The following is a 20,283-nucleotide window of genomic DNA, read 5'->3' as shown; positions in this document are numbered from 1 at the left end:
TGTCAAACATTCATTCCCAGCAGTAGTGGAGACTTGAATCATTTTTTGCTTTTTACAGACTTATATCACAGACTCTGTGGCCTTTATTAACAACTATTCTTTGTTTGCACTAGGTTGCTTTCTAAAGATTATTCACCACTCCTATACACTTCTAAGCATCCTTGGTATATTTTATTTGCTTTTCACAGATCTGATATTGGTCAGCAGACAATAGTACAGAAAGTATTATTTTAACTGCATAATGTATGAACCTTACTGGCCATCTTGGTATGTGCTAGAAAAAGAATTCAGTTCAAATGTTATTAAATTAATATATTATAAAGAATAAAAGACCATTCCTGCAATGACCACATAGAATTACATTTTTGAAATGCAGCTACTCAAAACTGAGTCTTAAACTCAAAAGATTTAGAAACACAATTTTTGATTACTTTGTTATTTCCCTGAAAAGAAATCTAAAAAACAAAATCAACTTTAAAAATTCACATACATTCTAGCTTGTCTTCAGGTCTTCCTCTTTCTAGCAGTGACAAATAGCAAACAATATCTTTCAGCTGGATCGCATCTGGTAAATGTAAGTTGGCAGGAGTAGGAGGTCGGGATGTAGAGGTACCTTTGTTAAGTCTCAGACCTGGAAATAACACACAGACTCTGTTACTCTTAATATATGCTATAAGCAGAAAAAAAAACCAAAAACCCCAGAACTCTTACGTATATCTTTATTTGAATTTTGGATAACCTCCTAATTAAATATAAATGTGAAGTTTTAAGCAACTCATGTTCATAGTTTATCCAGCAAAGGCACAATTAAAAAGACAGTGACATTTTAAAATATTACATGAATAAAGCAAATAATTGGCAAAATCCCCCAAAGTGTAGGAATTAAACTACTCCTTTATTTCATTTCTGTTGATGTCATTTGACTACAAAACAACTTGGTGAAAAATTTTATTCTGCTACATGGCACGTTATTCTTGTATTAGAGCAACCCCTGCCCAGTGCTGCATCCAACCCCTTGTGCTTGAAGAAGCTTTGTCTAATTTTTAGATTGACAAAAGCTACACCAATAAGCTGGTTTAGTGTCAAAGAAAACCCTGATAATACCCAAAACCACATATTTAAAACACGTTCCCCTTGGCCACAGAATACTATGAAAATCAACACAGAATTTAAATAATAGTCATAATAAACGGTCAAACACTGCAATCTAGAACAATTCCACTGCATCACCTGGAATACAAGTTTCAACATTGTAAAATTTTTCATTTCAAGAGAACATTAATATGACCAGTCCTGATGATATTACTGAAATCTTGAGAAACAAATAAATAGAGGAAAATATTACTTCTTAATCAGAGGTGGGAGACGGGTGGCTGTAATGTGCCAACTCACCTGGCATTTGTTTCCATCTTTCTTCAGACCCCTTAACTGAAAAGACAATTTATAACCAGACATGAGTGGACAAAGAGATACTAAGTAAAAAACATACCAGCACATGCCAAGGGAGATTTAGGAACACCACTGCTACTTTCCTTGTGATTTTCTTGCATAACTTTCTGCATTCCAGAAGAACGTTAAATGTTTCTGGTAAATTTATTTCCCACTCTGGTCAGTTTTTCCACTGTTCACAACATTTCAATATTTCTAAAGACCTTGAAATGAAGCCTTCCATAGCTTTCATTTGTACATTAAAATCCTCCAATGCACACTTCAGAACTTATCAAAATGTAACATTTAGTTTAACATTTACACAATTGGATTACAATTTGAATAGCATATTTTCAGGTACAACTAACCAATAACCCTTACATCATTTAAATGTGTCCTTAGAGATTCTGTTGCAAAGCAGCCTGAAGGCCAAGGGGCTGAATCACTCGTCTAAATGACCTGCCCAAACCTAAGTTTGTAACTCATTATTGGAGGTGTAATTAGCCACAGAAAGTTTTGAATACTCCACACAGCTGATCACACCGTAGTCTACTAAGCCTAATGTTCTGCACATGGAACCAGTCTAGAAAACTAACAATTGCCCAAGAAGCTGGAAATGTACTGTCTATGCAGCAGATACCTGTGGAAGGAGACGTGTCCGTGGAAGTTCTGATTAGAAAGGATAAAAAAGATACCTGAAGAATTCAATTCAAATGAAAAGAAATACATAAAGAATCATATTGTTGAAGTGGTAAGCAAGCTTTGCTAGCAGAAAAAAAGTTTTTTCACTTCAGTCTAACTACAGTTAATGACCACTATAATATGTAAACCCCACACAGATAAGAGAAAAACATGATGTACTATGGTGGGGTTGGTTGCTTGGTTAGTTTGTTTGTTTGGTGTTTTTTGCCAAAAATACAAAGCTAAGAAGCAGAAATAACAGGTATTGTAAACTTAAATAAGCAAAAATAACTGAAATTGATCTATTTAACATAGCTGAGGATGGCATTCACTAGAAACAAAACCCAAGACAGACTCAATGGGTGATAACTGAAAGCCTAAAATGAATATTGTACAGAGGAATCTATGGAGATCTAGTGCTTGGTACCTGCAAGAGAAGCTAAAATTTCAGCTAGAAGCTGAAAGCTAGAAGCTTTTGCCAAATTCACAACTTCTGGATGAGCTGCTGTTTGAAGACACATAATATTCAGATAAAGAATTCTAGTGATTTAATACCCACCAAACCATTTGGTAACTTGCTCTAAGTGCTTAATTATCTCAGCTCTTTAAAAGATGTGATTTATTAGAGTGAATTAGTCTAGCTTCAATTAGTCTTCTCCTTTTAGCTACTAGATTTTGATAAGAATTCCCAAATTGCTAAACCAAAATTTTCAAGTTAAGAATGTAACTTTAAAAATCTTATCCAAATTTTCTTCAAAAGTTTTACAAAGTTTTGTAAATTTAAAGTTTTCAACACTGTTTTGCATGGAAGTATTTTTACATGTTATGTCCTCTGAACTCAAAATCACTTTTAATGGAAAGATTCAGTTTAGATTAAAATTTTGAACTGAATTAAAGAAGATTCTTACACTGGGAAATGAGATAGTGCTAATAGGACATATAAATATCAGTAGCTGATAACTATGTAGGTTTAACAATAGCAGCATCACACCCAAACAATAACGAGAAGCAGCGGTAACTAGACACAGGAATTGCAGAGCAGCCTCCTGTATGATGCATTAAGGGTTCCTGAGTATTTATACAGTAGATTAGGCAGCAGGATCACATAACTATAGCATAGCAATCCAGTTAGTATTAACATGACAAAGATTGTCCACTTGGTGTCTCAGCTGCATCATTATTGTGAATCAAAAAGATGAAAGCATTTAACTTCCATTCTTAACACCATATTTCTTGGTCATGAATGAGTTTCTCCAATTTTGCAAATATCAGAACAAAAGAGAAACATATATAGTTTAAAATTCCATTACTTATAGCTATTAGAAGTAAAATAGTGGGGGGGCAGGGGGGTGGGATGGGGAGGAGGGGAACATTCAACTTATATTTCTGTGATTTTATTACTTACCTCCAGAAGGGTGCTGGGGTTTGTTTTTTATTAATGGGCTGCAGTCAGAAATTTTGCTTTTAAATGATGTGAAAAGATGCTCAATGAAGTCATCTGGTAGCTCTGCCTCCAGAAAAGTCTTCATGAACAGCTTGAACCCCTCTAAATCAATTGTCTAGAGAAAAGAAAGAAAAAAGTATTTTGAATTGTACATCTTACAAAAAAAAAAATCTATCAGATAATATTCACACCTATTTTTGAAAGTGACTGATTATTGAAGTCTTACTTTGAAAACACATGGTATTGCTACAATAGCCCAGACCACAGTGTAAGATAGCCCAGAACAAATTCAAAGCATTTGTATCAGGACCTCAAAATCAAGTTCCACGCTCCCGAGGTTCTTGATTAGAATATGGCTTAACAGCACATACAAAACTGCAACCAAAAGCACGTACAGAGCTCAGGGATGTACGTAGGAAGTCTTAGCTTTCCCCACTATTAGGCAGAAAAGGAGCAGGAGATGTCTGGATGTTTAATTCATTTACCTAGGTGCTAACGTGTTTTGCTGCTATTTGTCAAAGGGAAACTAATCACTCTGTCTTAAACAGGTTCTAATAGTCAAATGAGAGTGCTGAGATTCACAATATTACTTATACAGAAAAAAAAAAAAGTTGTTGATTAGAAACATTCATCATTTAATTTAATTTGGTTTTGCTTTTGCCAGCAAAGTAAGAGCTGATTAATGAAACTTCATTGATGATTCCTCCTGGTAAGACAGGATTGTCTGTTATAAGTAATAAAATGAATCCTAGAATCACAGGGTATCTTCAAGTTGGAAGGGACCCATATTTAGTCCAACACCCTGCTCCCCGCAGGACTATCGAAAACTCTGACAGGCTTAGTGCCACGACCAGTTTTCTGGGGATCCTGTTCCAGTGGCCAACCACGCCCTCAGTGAAGAACCTTTTCCTAATGCCCACTCTGAACTTCCCGATGCAGACTCATTCCATTCCCTCATGTCCTACCACGAGTCACCAGAGAGAGGAGATCAGCACCTCCAGCTGCCCACCTTGAGGAAGTTCTAGAGTACAATGAGGTCACGGAAACGTAAAGCACTATGATGCCATTTTATCCTGCTCATATAGAGCCGCTAGAGATAAGGGGGTCCCAAAGCATATTGAGAGATCTTAAGCCAGTTTCACTTGTATGTCAGAAATCACTGTGGCAACTGCATACTTATCAATGATGTTACTCATTTATATATACGATTTTAAGAGTTTATCACTCATTAATCTGTAAAATATAGCATTGCTCTCTCTATTTCTAGATCAAACAGGACAGCAACTTCTCAAGATGAAATAAGCAAGGGATAAGGCCCCATTATACTGCACTCTACTTGATCTTAGCCACCTTCACAGGCTGAGAGAGTTGGGCTTGTTCAGCCTCGAGAAGAGAAGGCTCCAAGGAGATGTTATAGTGACCTTCCCGTGCCTGAAAGGGGCTACAAGAAAGCTGAGGAGGGAGTGTTTACAAGGGCATGTAGTGACAAGACTAGGGGCAATAGAGAAATTTCTTCATCCTTCAGAAAAATTCCATTTCTCCACAGAAAACACTAATACAACTCCTTGAGTCCAGTATACTGAAAGCAACTTTAGTAGGTTAAAGACTAACAAGAAACCACCTTGAAACCATGCCAGAGAAAGAAAATTTAAGCTAAATTTTCGAAGTGCCTCAGTGACTTTGGAATCTGAGTCACAGTCCAAATAATTATTACAATAACTTTAATATCATTTCCCTCTTTATTTTTTAAGATCTAGAATTGTTATATCCATAGGAAATAAGGTGTTTTCAATTAAGACCAAGACCTAACTGCCCCAAGGTGATGTTTAAATGTGTGTCACTGTCCTTACTTGGGACTAATCACAGAGATTGCAAAATTTGACTGATCTCCAAGCCATTATTATTAGAAATGCAAACTTAGCAAAAGAGTATCAATGCTGAGCTTCTAATCCAGAAACTCCTCATTTGAGAAAGAAGTTCACTGAAATAAAACTCGTTACCTACGGAACATAAAAATAGCAGAGACTGAAAAAAACCTGCCCCCAAAAGGCTCAAACTGGGCATAAAATGGAAATAATTAACTTGGACATGGACTATCTTTGTCTCATCATACAGTTCCAGCCACTCTTCTACTTCTGCCCAAGATAACATTTCACTCATGCCACAAGCTTTACGTTTTCCTCAGTAATAAATTCCCTGCCATTTAATTCACTATTTACAAACTATGAAACTACAATGGCAAAAGGATCTATATCAGCGTTCAAGTAAATTGGTTATTAGCTTACACTATAAAAATGTCTTAATTTATCTGAAAGCATTACAAATACATTTATCACTAAATCAACTGACTGCAGCAATGTGATATTGCTTTGTTAGACTGTTCATTAATGAGCGGTATCTCAGCTGCTTTGCTAAATTACAACAAGTATCTAGTTCGAAAAAGAAAACCAAAAGTCAAATTATAATCCCATTTAAATTAAGGTTTACGGATGGGCATATAAAGCTTTTGTTAATTACCTTGTCTATGGATTTTATGTATATACTGCCAAAATATTCCTTGAATTTACCTCTACCTTAGATTTTTAAATTGCTGTCCAAGTAATATTGTTCCACAAAGCAGTCAGCAATAACTAAATACCTAATGCTGCATTTTTTCCCTTTATAAGCTCATAATTATGCCTGGGTAGATACATGGATTAATAAATAAGGTTAAAATTATGTGTTTGTTTCTTCCTGAAGACTCTCTCAAAAATATGTCAAATTACCCTTTACCCCATTGTCCTCCAAAGCAAGTGCTCAAAACCACCATATATTTTCTGGCCAGGAAAGACAACATATACTTAAGTAACACGACTTGGCTGCCATTTCCACTTATTACATTTGACACCCTGATTTCCACTGATTAAACATTCAGCAAAAGAGAGAAGAAAGTGGGTGGTTGTTCTTGTTCTGTAAGTTGTCCTCAGTTAGATTTCTTCAGCTGGAAATTCTTTATCCTCTCGTCTCACGTGCTCTGTTATCTGGATTCTGCCAGGGAAGCAACATTTATACAACCAGAGTTCAGAGATGCACAGCCAAAAGATTTCAAATGATGCTGAAAGTCAGAAGCTGGTAAGTGACCTGCATACATATACGTATCTTTGTCTCATCATATAGTCTCAGCCACTCTTCTACTTTTGCAAGACATAACGTACAGCCAAAAATGCAGATGCAAAACAAATGGTGCATCAAACGAATGTGCAACAACAGTCTTGCTTCAAGGAGATCTATGCGTAGAGCTCTGTGATTAGGCTCTTGCCTAATGAAAAAAAACCTCATAAAATCCGTGATTCTAATACTGCATAGCTGAAAAATATTTTCAAGACAATCTAACATAACTGGTGTAGATTAGAAATGAGTTCTAAAGTAATTCAGTCATTTCTGGAAATTCATTTTTCTAAAAGTATATACAGTAAATAACAGAAGTGAGCCAGACCACTTAATGTACTGGTAACCAAAAAGACAAGAAAAGGAAAGCAGAAGACAGTAATTGTCCAAACTAACATGGATCATGCTCACTCTGCTACGTAAAGCGCCGTATCTTCCTTTTAAATCTCAGTGCCATATCAGAATTTCTCAGATGAAAAATTCAATAACTTGTGATGTGGTCTGAAAATAACTTATTTCTGTTAATGAATTCACAAGTATTGATTTAACAATAGAGATCAATAATACTAGAATAATACATAAGTCATAATGCTGGATGTTATTTTCTTAAGCTTGCAGGCTAATTGCTTAATTTTCAGCAGTTGCTTAGCTTCCACAAGCTTCAGTTGAATTTAAATGAACCCAAGAAAGAGGTTTTTAAGCATTTCAGAAGGCATTTTCTGTGATGTTTCCCAAGTGAGTGTGAGAGGATGTACAAAACTGACTACAATTAACCTGGCACATGAATTAATTCCTTCATTTTCGCAAGAGACTGCCAGGGCATAGGGAGATTATGATACAAGTTCAGTGATCTTGGGGAACTTCTCAACATAAGGGAGACATCTAAGGACACAGCTGAGGCAGCCAATTTCAGAGGAACATGAAAGAATTTTCAAAAACTTTGGCCTAAATCTTCTGAGGAGGCAGGGCAGGGAAGAATAAAAATCTGTGCCATTTTAGCTTTATTTCAAATAAAAAAAACCTACTAAACACCTTGCCTGCAGGTCATAGAAAGGTAGGTGGTTTTATACAAAACATATAACTGGATTCCTCTTTTAATATATTAAACCACTGACTCATCAAGTTTCCTGGAGCTCCTTTTCTTGTGTCTTACAAAAATAAACTTTTAAAATAAGATGTTATAAATCTAAAATCTTCTGTGTTATTGGGGAATGAAATTTCATTTCATAATGAAACCTTTTGATGTAAGGCCAGAGAGGTACACATTCAAAAACACCGAGTTTCAGCTAATTTGATCTATAACATCAATATAAAATTAATTTTACTACTATTTTTAGAAGTAGTTCTTACTATTACCATTTACCATTTATAGGTTTTATCAATGTTTACAGCTACGTGAAATTGAAAATCAAGGTATATATCAACCCTGGAGAAAAGGAAAGGAAAAAGGACAGAAGGAAGAAGCAAAACTGCACAGTTTTAACTTTTAAATTCTTTTTAGAAAATAATGTGTCAATCAGTAAACAATTTTTAGCATTTCTGAATACAAACATGAAAGTCGACTTGCCAAGACAATGCAGAACAAAATTAAAAATATGCATCTTTTCTATGCGATAAATTGTCAGGGAAAATTCGTAACATTTAATTAACCATCAAAAAAAATTTCAAAATTAATCTCAGGACTAACTGCCAACAAGAATTTAATCCATAAGTACTGTTCTTCTTTAAGCTACCCCCAAAGAGATCTGTACAATTAACTGAAAAAAGAAGAAACAGAAAAAAAATTGTAATTTCTGAATAATTGATTGACCACAGAAAAAAAAGGATCAAGATTTGTCCCACTGCATCCAACTCAGTAACATGACAGATTTAAAGCATCCAAAGGTGCTTTTTATGCCTTTACTAATTGTGCCCTTCCATTAACACACTGTGATAAAGCATGACTGACTTCACAACACTCTACAGAATAAGAAACCTCTTATTTAATTTCATCACTGTAAAACCAAGCAGCTAATTACAGTCTAATGAGAATATGGGGGAGTTAAGAAAAGGAACGAAGATGTCTAAAGCTAGAGGTTGGTGTTAAACCGATGCCCTTATTCATACTGGGATCTTGAAGGGCCCTCTCAAGTGCTATTTCATAAAGCACTTATACTTAATAAGCCCTTCAGGTTTTTTAGTTTTGCTTCCTAGGGCATCCAGAGGCTTGTTCCTGATCATGAATAAAAATGTTACAGTCTTCACTGGACTGAAGATTTCATCATTTACCTCATACCTAATACAATTAGGGTACATAAATCTATGTTACCAGGTATCATTATATATGTTCATGATAAGTTCATATATATGTTCATCTAAAATATGTTCATATATATAAAAAAAAAATATAAAACATATTCATATATAAAATATGTTCATATATATGTTCATCTAAAAACAAGGTATCATGAACCAAGTGCAATGGAGACCATTATTTCTTTCTGAAAGTACAAAAAGTGACAGATTTTTCCACCTTTCATAAAAAAAAAATATAAAAATAACAATCTCCTAGTAAAGACACCTCCTCAGTGGAAGTTACCATGGCTGAATTCCCTTGTTTGCCTGGGGAAATTCACACTTACGTCTCTTTCTCTAGAGAGGCAGCCACATATCAGAAAAGAGCTGAAGATTCAGCAATGGAAAAAGAGGTCTATATGTCTATGCCAAAAAAAAGATTAAATATTTACTTGTAAAGATGTTACTGGACAAATTGCTGAAGCAGTCCTTAGAATGGGAAGGTGATCCGAACACGTTTAAGAAATCAGCCTGAAAGGGAGATGTATCAAAACAGATATCAAAATGTTTCGGATGTCAAGGCAGAACTTTTGGACACGTGGAAGAATTTAGCTGCTTAGGTAAATTCCTTAGAAAATAGCTGAGACAACTTTTTTATTTCTTTTATTTTTCAAATTGTCAGACCAGGGATGGGTACCAACTTCACTCAGAGCAGAAGTAATATATTTTGGATCTAAGTCCATTCTATAAGAAGCAGGAAAAAATTATGTATTGCATACATAAATATTCATGTATTTATACTATTACATACAGTATTACTTACTAAACAAAGCAGCAAGAGATGTGCCTCTGGAACTTGTCATCTCACATGCTGCATATATTTTACAATTAAATTTTGGCAAATACACCATAGTCCAAAACACTTTGCAGGGTTATTTTTATGTTAAAGTCATGAACAGATTACATACAAAAAGTTCCATCAGTGCAAATAACTCAGTTACTTTCTTATGTTTAAGAATAGCAGAAGTAGCTTTTCTAAAAGTGAAACAAGATAGACTCATCTGTCTTATTTCCAGAGATCATGAAAACATTGCTCTTGTGATGTATGACTAAGCAAATATAGCCAGATTTGCCCAGATCTTCAGTTTCAAGCAAATTAATCTTGTTGAAGAATCCGCATCCAACCAATGTCTCCTGGGAGAATTTTTTCTGAAGCTTATGGCATCCTTCACTTTACAGCTAAGCTAAAAATGATAACAATTGAGATTTGCTCTGCCATTTCCAATTACTTTGAGGAAAATTCCTTACCTCAAGTAGCCTGTTAAGAACCAGGATAAAACAGAAATAATTACGCTAAGAATTATCCTTATAGTAATACTCCTGGAGCAAGATACTAAAGAACTCTGTTCCAAAGTTTTATACATACTGTGAAATATAAGAATATAAAACTAATCAACACTATCTATATAGAAATACAAAGTGGGAGCTGCAAAAGCGAATACGATATAGCATCTATGTTGTCTAAACTAAAAATGTGGAGAGAGAGAGGCTATGACATTTATGTACAGACTGGAGTATGTGGGGAGGCAACATCTGAGCCAGGCAGGCACAGAGGGAAACAGCAGTGACTATCAATCCTTCTCTCCCATACTTGTTAGAACCTCCATCTCCACTGCATCTCTTCTCCTTAACTGCTTTCCTCCATTCTGACAGCAGCCAAGGAGGCATCACTAGGTGTGTACTGGTTGGGAAGAAGGGCTGCAAATTAGCTCCAGATCCCAGGTTTGGACTCAAGAGATTTCAACCACATCTAAAGGCATCCTACTTGCAGCTGCTACCAGACACTATTAAGGAAAATAGTGACGGAGCAGACAAGATGAGGGGTTTTTTGAGTTATAAGGAATAATTTGCACTCAGTGGAAGAACTGAGGTAAGATCTAATATAAAGTCTCTCCAACAGAACATTGTATTTCCCTCTTCCCCAGCTGCTAAACGCTCCTGGGAAAATTCTTAACAGCTTTGCCCAAGCATTCTGAGATGTTTTCCTATTTTTCTATTACAATGTATTTTAAAAACAAATTCTGTAGAAAATTTCCTAGCCTGGGGTTTTATTTGCCTTCTCCACATCAGGAATCTGATCACTAGTGTATCCTTTCAACATACCACTCAAAATCATATGACAGAACAGTAATGACATAAAAAGACATATACAAACAAACAACAATTATTGAACTACAAAAAAAAAAAATCTTACTAAGGAATCCTGACAGCAAAGAGTTGAAAGTTACAAAGAGATTAAAGTCCTGGCAACAGGCAAGAAAAATAAATTACAGGTTTCAGGATAAGCTACATTTCTCAAGAGAGTTTCAAGGATGACACTGATCACACTGACTAACAATTCTCAGCCATGAAGAAACAAAGACATTATCATTAGTTTTTGATCTTTATAGGTATTAAAGCTGTCACTTTATTCACAGTTAGCAAAGTACTCCAGAATTTTATCCTCATGTTACTGCACAGAATACTACAAAATCATCAATAGTGACCACTATATACCACAGCACTATCATGACTGGACGCATGTATCTTTGCCTCTACCCCTTGAATCTCATAGATACTCAATAAGAAGCTTTTTATCTAACTAATACCACAAATGAATGCATATATTTTACTTCTCTTTCTGCTCTACGCCAACGGCATAAAGCAGAGCCCTTACTTCCCACTCTACAGTTTCTTTCAAATCCCAGATTCCCAGAATACATCGGAAAAAGAAATGGAGTCAGTCTATACTTAATATGTTTAAAAAAAAATCCAGTTACTAAGAGAAGAGTTCTGTTTCTTCTCAAGCACTCACTAGTAAGTACATTACATTAATTTTGTGCTAGTTTATAAAGGGCAATTCTCTAAATTTCAGGGAAAAAATGGAATTGAATGACTGGTTTTAGAGTAGCAGCTATGACTCTGCTTGGCAAAATAACAGAAAATTTCAGGTGTTTTGTATCCGCGTGTATAGTCTCGTATTCCAACAAAAACCACAGGGTCCACTCAGGTCTGTGATCTTCTGATTATGGCTAAAACAGGCTATGAAGGTGCCTAAAATACCTAATTCTGTCCAGACTGTGGAATGGGTTTTAACACCTTGTATGTGAGAGAGAATGAAAGAGGGTGAATGTCAGGTTAGCAGGTTGTAAAATCTGCCTTAAAAGATCCATCACAGGTAACTGAATGCATAGGATTGTATCTATGGGTAACTGAATGCATAGGATTATCTCTGTGAAGTCCAGTGTCTTTGCAGAAAGCAGAAACTTGTCCTTCCACAATCCAGAGCAAACATACTACGTTCTGCTCATTCTTAACTACGTATCAAATAGGACTGATCTAGAGTGACTGGTCATATACAAAAATGTTGCTTTCTACCTCCTTAAAATTGGCGATGTCACAAAATTTCCCACAATTTCTCTCTTTTGCAGTGAAAGCCTGCATTGGTAGGAGTGGAGGAATGGTGCACACTAGATCCATAGGAATCGTTAACAAGAACATACAGGAAACTAAGGCAGCAACATGACACGCTATCAGCAATTTTCACTGTCCTCTTACTTCTTTCAGAATATGAAACATGCATACAGCTAGGGGATTCCACACACCAATTAAGCTTCCCCCACTCCCTATGGTAAGTGGAAGAAATATTCCAGAAATCATGCATTTCAGGCTGCAGTGTCCCTAACTACGGGCATGATTATAGATAAGGCAAGCAAGCGAGCTGTGGGAATTCATTCCTTGTTCCACCTCACAGAGCAAAATGATGCACAGTGTGGGGAAAGAAGGCAGGAACAAGTGAATAAAAGGAAGCTCTACACTGTAATATCTGACTTCTTCCTTTCTCCTACTGCATACAATAAGCTTTGCAATTTTACAATTTGCTCTCCTGCTTTACTGACAATACACAGAAACACAAGATCAAGAAAACTACAAGTATTGTGAAGATTTATGTGTACTTTCTGTGCTAACAGAATTCTACGTGGTATAGACATCACAACTCAGTATATCCTGATATTGAGAATACATAAAACGTGGTTTCTCAGTGAAACACAGGTTATATAAAAGTAGATCAAATTTTACATTCTCCATTGTTTTATAAAGAAAACTTTTCAGAAGGTTTACCTATGCTATTTAATATTTTAACGCCTACCATATGAGACATTTGAAGAGAACAAAAAATTTAGTCAGGAAAAAAATGACAGTTTTTAACTCAAGATCTACCCTAACACCAACTGCAACAGAAAAGGTCCAACTGTCTCGTGTATTTTGCTAGCTGGTATAAATGCAACAACTACTTTTGCCAGATGACACATGGAAGGAAGAAAAAGAAGCTGTATCACTCCACTTTCTTGCTCCTCACTAGATGCAAAAAAGTAATTTAGCAATCGTCTCTTGACAAAAGAGTTGCCACTGTGGATGCATCAGGGCAGGGGGGAGTAGAGTAACAACTCCTTTTACTTTTCCACACCACACTGGCCAAATAAATGGGAACAAGACGTGATCTAGTGTTTGGAATTAATCTTCACCCATAAATTCTTTTAAAACACCACATTCTCTTTGGTCTTCTTTGTGTACCAAATATTTCAACATAAGCCACTGTTCTCATCATCCTGAGAAACTGAATGGAAGACAGTGAGAGAAAGAAAAAGATAAATTGTTCATTCTAGCAGACTCCCACAAAATATGATTTTCACTTATTAAATAGAACATTTCAGAAATAATGGAAAGATAATTATGTTGAAAATAAAATTTTCAATTAATTACTTCTACATAACTTTGCCTGATTGCCAAATGGTGCCAAAAATGTAGAGTGTAATCAGCTTTAATCTACTGACGTTAAGAGCTCTGGGTTATTTTTGTTTGTGGGTAGGTCTCCTTAATTTATTACTTCTTTTTAAACAATTTACATTGACCCAGTGTCTGAAAAATGAGATGCTGAAATAGGAGTAGATGCTACAGGGCCTTGATTCACACATAATGCTATGATAACAATCACACACATTAATGCTACTGCATTAGAGACAAATACATTATTAGCTGCAATAGCAATACTAAAGCATTCCCAGTAAAAGTCTAAGTTTTAGACCCACTGATTCCAACGACATTCCTAAACCTAACTTCTGCCAAAATACATGGGCAAAATGCAGAGACCATATAGACAAGGTTAATAACCTAGAAAACATGAATTACACAAGAATGAATAAGTATTTGGTGTATAACTGTATTTTTAATGTTTATATAGCAGAAATTCACATTAAATTGGGAATTCTTCATGGAGATTGCCTTTGTGCATCAGGTTAAAGCTTGGTCTGAATTGAAACTCCTTAGTAGCTTCTGATCTAAGCATTTGATTTAATACATTTTTTACAATTAATTTTGGAAGTTCTGGTAATCAAATAAAATCATTTCTTGGATCAAGCAGCATCCAAATTTTCATCTAGTTAGATCAAAGTTTACAGAAAAGAAAATAATCACACGCTTTCATAGGCTGATCCTACCAAATACTCCATATGGTCAAATTATATTCAGATATTATCAATCCTGCAGACATACATAACCGCCAAAATTTTCCCTCAGCTAGCACGTGTCTTGGAAGAAGTGAACTCAACAAAACATCCAAAACTGAAACAAAGACTCAATTTTTATGCAATAACAAGATTCCAAAGCAAAACCTTATATTGCATTCTCATGTTAATAAAATAAATTGATACTAATTACTAAAATAAATCTAGAATGTATTCACCAACCACTGAAGACTCATCCCAGTTCTATAACTCGGTAAGAAAAAACAGGTTTTCACTAGCATGTAATTACTTATGTATGTAGATTTGTATAGCTATAACTACTACACACATAAATATACATACTTAATACATACATTTACTAAATACGCTATACTTACTGTAAAAAGATGGGGATTTTTTTTTTTTTTTAAACAAAGAGTGCTAAGGCACTACTTAGAGAAGGAACTTGTAGCAGATTATCACCCAGGGTCTATTCTACATGTATTATCAATAAAGAATGTTAGAAAAAATATCCATAAATTATTATATACTGAACAAAGCAAAGAGTAAATAGGTTACTTTATGTCCCAGGAGAAACAGCCATCAGAAAATTACAAGTACTATAGAAGCTAGGAAAAATTGTGTAAATGGTGTGCTTCAAACTAAGACCAAATAAAAGAGCAAAATTAATTAACCCCTGGGAAAAAGTCAGTTACGACAAAAAGTTCTGGTTGAATCAAACAATTTACCTGTTTCTAAAGATTGTGCAAAGATTGTTTCTCTCACACCATTAATTCAGACATATAGTGATCAAAGGAAGACACAGTGTAACACAATTAAAATCACAATCATTTAATAACACAAAGATCTTTTTCTATTTACATTAAATGCATCTTAGCAGTTAAAAATTATGAAATGTATCACCAATGACAAGCAGAATAAATAGTCGTAGCTCCTAATTTTGCACCAACATTGCACCATACATGTACGCTTGAGCTGAAACGCATAAATTTTAAATAATCATTAATGGCAATATTTAAAAAAAAAGAAATACAATAAATATATGCTTTCTGAAGGAATTTATTTCACTTTAGGAAAATAACAACTCAACTGATATTTCAAACTAATACAAAAACATAAGAATTGCATTTTTCATACGTATTAACTCAATACCGTAATTGGTACCGTATTTGTACTGTTTTCATGCTGTCAGAGGAGCTGGAACATCGTCAGAGTAGTCTGTCATCCTTCAAATAAAATATGTTCACAATAAGCCAGACACAGTTTGACCCTCTGCATTTTATTTTTATTTCCTTTAAAAACTGGTGTAGCTTTAAGCAGCATTTTCTTTGAAATAGAACAGTGTCTCTGGCCTGAATATCAAGACAGCTTAAAACTCTCTATCAGCTTCTATCTAAATGCTGATTGCAGGACCCTAATAAACCAAAAAATCAATTCCCATTTTAAAATACTTTGAAACAGTACCTTGTGCACATCAGAACTGGAAAATAGTGCTTGAATTAGTGATTTAATAGACTATGAGAATAAAACAGTGTTTCCCTAGAATTTTGCCCAGAGAGCGAGAAAGACACTTGAGTGCCCAGTGTCTGAAGGGTATAGTTTTCTGCTGATAATACTCACAAGTTGCTAATTTTTTCCTCTTTTGTAGCTAGAGACACAATATCCTCTCTTAGTTAGTCCTCTGTTTACTACACATGAGCAACGGGCTTCTACGTAATAGACATGCTATAATTCTTCATAACCTACTAACCCTTCTGTACATTAGTTCCAATTTAAGTACACGTTGTCCCATCATTTGGTCAAAAGCAGATAGATATGGTTTCTGCAGTACCTTTTTAGAGAAAATTAAGTCTTCCTATCTGTAGTAGAAATACTCCACTTTATATGGTATAACAAGACAAGGTCTTTACAGTAAATTAGCATCTTCTGTCAGATCAAAGAATGTACCTGAGGGAAAGAAGACAAAAATCTTTCCCTCAATTCATATTTCTGTGCTTGAAATTTTGACTAGTTTTCCACTTAAGTCAATGGGTCTAAGACACTTCTTCTCTTACGAGTCCTGCCTTGTTCTCAGGCCACTGTGGCCACAGGAATACCATTACAATGTCTCAGTAATATATTTCTCTTCTTCACAACCAAACTGCAATGATGCTTGCCAATGATCTTGTGATCAACTGCCATGCACAGCAATTTATCTAACAATGCCACTAGCCCCAGCGTACAGCGCACTATACTCTGCACTAGTGCATTTCATTCCATTTCCTGTACTCCATAAAATCATAAAGCTTTTCCAGTACAATATTCAGATTTTTTTCCATGTTAACAATAACTTCCAAACTTGGTTTAGTGAGTTGATTCTATTAGCATTCATCTGCTTTTTTTGACAAGGTTATTAGCAAAAAGATCAGTCTCAAGACTGATCCTACACGCACTGCTTTAACCTGAATACCTTCTCTTTCAGGACCCTCTGCAGTCACTCTGTGAGCTTACTAAAAAAATAATGAAAGTAATGTTGGTCATCTGAAGAAAACTGAGCCCTTTTATCAACGGGGAGTACTGCTTTTAGTAACACACTTCCAAAAGCTCAGCTGGCTTTTGACCTCAGAAAGTGAGGGGTTCCTACAAAACTAATCCTTTCTCTCTCTTGACTTTTCCATTGTTCTCATGTTCCAGCTGCCTCTTTCCAGGAGCTTTTTAACACCTCTGTGCTACAAACGAAAAGTAACTAGGTCATTTAAAAAAAAACAGAGCATTTGATTAGTCCTTCTTCCCTTGCTTTTTTTTTTGTTGCACTATTATACCTTGTTTTAAGCTACTGAAGTTTCTCAAGAGTAGAGCCTTGATGGATGATCAGCTCTCTATTTCTCTTGCAATTGTTGTAAAGTCACAATTGCTTAAAGCATGTTATAAGCCTTAATCAAACTACAAAATCTGCAACTTTAAGCCTGCTATATATGAATTACATGATATTATTACAGAAATAGTATTTAATATTTTTTTCTGAGATGTGTTATTGTAATTTCAGAAGAACAGAAACCATTACAAGATCTCACTAGTAAGCATAAATTTCTGTGACATGTATGGAACAAGTTAATTACTTGCTCTTAAGTTATTTTTAATATTCCTCTCAATTAATGTTAGAAAAATTATGCACTGTGAATGAGAAAAATGAAATCCACCTGCCAAGGGGAGAAGAGTGCACTTTGCTCTCATCTATAAATATTTGCCTATTATCTGTCAGAATAGCCACATGCAGTATTTATTAGTAAGCGACATCTGAATGGAAGCCTGCAAAATAAAAGATACTGCTCCTATGTGTAACAAAAGGAAAAAAAAATCAAATTAAGATTACTTACTTGATTAAGTATATCTTGTTTCTGTAAAGCATGCAAGGAAAGAAAGAACACATACGTTAGTGCAGTGTCATAATGCTCAGGCTCCGTTTTTAAAGTAGAATTAATTTGTTTAAAGGTTAGTGATGTAGATGAACAAGTTTAAGTTATTAGACAGAATATTCTTGCATTAGCATTTATGTCAAGAAAATGGCTCTAAGTCAGCATTCTAGTCTTGGTTAGAGAGTGCAAGCAATTTCTTTTCAACCATGCAATGACAGGTAACCAAGAAAAAAATTAAGTACAAGGTTTGCCTTTAACCTCTTTCTATTTGAAAAAAACCCACTAAAACCTACTTGTTGCTAAGAATAGTTGTTAACAAAATAACTTAATCAGAAGCTAATGCAATGATAAATTCCATAGATACATTCATAACGAAAGGAAGGAATCTCTGTCCTTTACTGGACAGGGAAAGAAGAGGAAGGTGAGAAATAGTGACAAAGCATGAGAAGGCTGAGGTACTTAATTACTTCTTCACCTCAGTCTTTGCAAGACCAGTTGCTCTCCAGGTACCCAGTGCTCTGAGCTGGAAGACAGGGATGTGGAATAGAATGAAGACCAATCAAAAGAAAACAGTTAGTGACCTGCTACATCACCTAGACACACGCAACTTTATGGGATCGACGGGATCCACCCAAGAGAGCTGAGGAAGTGCTCACCAAGCCACTCACATCATTTATCAGCAGGGCACCCTCAGTAAGTTTGCAGCTGATGCCAAGCTGGATAAGAGTTTCAATCAGCTTGAGGGTAGGAAGGCTCTGCAGAGGGACCTGGGCAGGCCGGATTGATTGGCTGAGACCACGTGTATGGGGGTCAACAAGGCTAAGCGTTAGGTCCTGCACTTGGGTCGTAACAACCCTATGCAATGTGACCAGCTTGGGGTCAAATGATTGGAAAGCCACATGGTGGGAAAGGACTTGGAGTTAGTCAACAGCTGGCTGCATATTAGCTGTGTGCCCAGGTGGCCAAGAAGGCCAATAGCCTCTCAGCTTGTGACCAGCAGGACTAGGGAAATGATCGCACCCTTGTACTCAGCATTGGTGAGGTTGCTCCTCAAATACTGTGTTCAAGTTTTGGGCCCCTCACTACAAGAAAGACATTGAGGTGCTGGAGCACATGTGAAAAAGGGCAAAGAAGCTGGTGAAGGGTCTGGAGCACAAATCTTACGAGGAGCAGCTGAGGGAACTGAGGTTGTTTAATCTGGAGAAAAGGAGGCTCCTTTATTGTTCTCTACAACTACTTGAAAGGAGGTTTGTACTGAGGTGGATGTTGGTCTCTTCCCCAAAGTAACAAGTGATAGAATGAGAGGAAGCAGCCTCAAGTTGCACTGGGGAAAGTTTAGATTGGGGAAAAATTTCTTCACTGAAAGGGTTATCAAGCACTGGAACAGCCTACCAAGGGAAGCGGTTGAGTCACCATCCCTGAAGGTATTTCAAAGACATGTAGACATGTCGCTCAGGGACATGACTTAGTGGTGGACTTGGTAGTGTTAGGTTTACAGTTGGACTTGATGATCTTAAAGGTCTTTTCCAAACTAAACAATTCTATGACTCTATAAACACTAGCAAGCACTATCGTCAATGTCATCTATATATATGATGCTTTATTCATTATTTTTACTCCTTTTAATAGAGGTGCTATATTAATTTTCTACATTAATCACAAATTGATACTACTAACTACTTCTCAGTAAGAGGTACTACCTTAAAATTATAAATTCAGTTGTATTCTTTGCATAGATTTCAATGCTTGTGCCAGGCTTTTGCTAAACCAGAGTTATCAGGCATAACTCTGTGAAAGTATCACGGATAGGTCAGAAAAACCCTAAAACCTCTGGAAATCAGAGGACCCGGGAGACAGCTTCTTGGAAGTATCTGCACTACTTCTAAAAACGCAAAAACCCTTTGGAGTAGCCAGGTGATTGTAACCTCAGTGCAAACATTCTGCCAGACTCAGGGCTTCACCTGTCCAAGCAGATCAGCTCATGGAATGTTCCTTGTGTCAGGAACTCATTGTCACAACATTCCCAGAAATTTTCTATGCACATCTATTCATTTTATCCACATCCAAACTGTGGAGTTCTGGAGCACTGCTCTGTTCCTCATGCAGACCCAAGCTGCACCCTAAATACTTGTCCAGCTGAAACCTTCCACCATGCACCTTCCACCTTCACTCTTCATGCACTGATTAACCCTAAGGACTCTAGATGTTAAGTAAGTAAGCAGATAAACAAGAAATTACGATGTTCTCTAACAGATACTTAAAAAAGGATGACACTAGGACTACAATGACGTGTACTTACTGCCCATTTAGACACAGTCTTAAGCTCCATCTGCTTTCTTAATTCTTGCTA

At 35.9% G+C, this 20,283-nt stretch overlaps 1 protein-coding gene across 8 annotated transcripts in view; it reads right to left on the bottom strand.

The window, feature by feature from the left end:
• Positions 1-20,283, bottom strand: part of DGKB (diacylglycerol kinase beta) — a 408,380-nt gene that overhangs the window by 242,060 nt on the left and 146,037 nt on the right. For 4 of the 8 annotated variants that reach the window (XM_069860357.1, XM_069860356.1, XM_069860359.1 and 1 more), the window contains exons 4-8: positions 18,409-18,456; positions 17,895-17,915; positions 3,515-3,668; positions 1,393-1,428; positions 491-631 (exon numbers count right to left, since the gene is read on the bottom strand). In XM_069860357.1, the coding sequence (XP_069716458.1) occupies positions 491-631; positions 1,393-1,428; positions 3,515-3,668; positions 17,895-17,915; positions 18,409-18,456 (400 nt within the window). The remainder of the gene's footprint in view (positions 1-490; positions 632-1,392; positions 1,429-3,514; positions 3,669-17,894; positions 17,916-18,408; positions 18,457-20,283) is intronic. The other 4 variants (XM_069860360.1, XM_069860362.1, XM_069860361.1 and 1 more) reach the window with 2 other exon arrangements.

The sequence above is a fragment of the Phaenicophaeus curvirostris genome, chromosome 6 (genome assembly GCF_032191515.1).
Source record: "Phaenicophaeus curvirostris isolate KB17595 chromosome 6, BPBGC_Pcur_1.0, whole genome shotgun sequence".
In the NCBI taxonomy this organism is placed as follows: domain Eukaryota; kingdom Metazoa; phylum Chordata; class Aves; order Cuculiformes; family Cuculidae; genus Phaenicophaeus; species Phaenicophaeus curvirostris.
The sequence above is the reverse complement of the archived record's forward strand: the minus strand, read 5'-3'. Positions and strand labels throughout refer to the sequence as shown.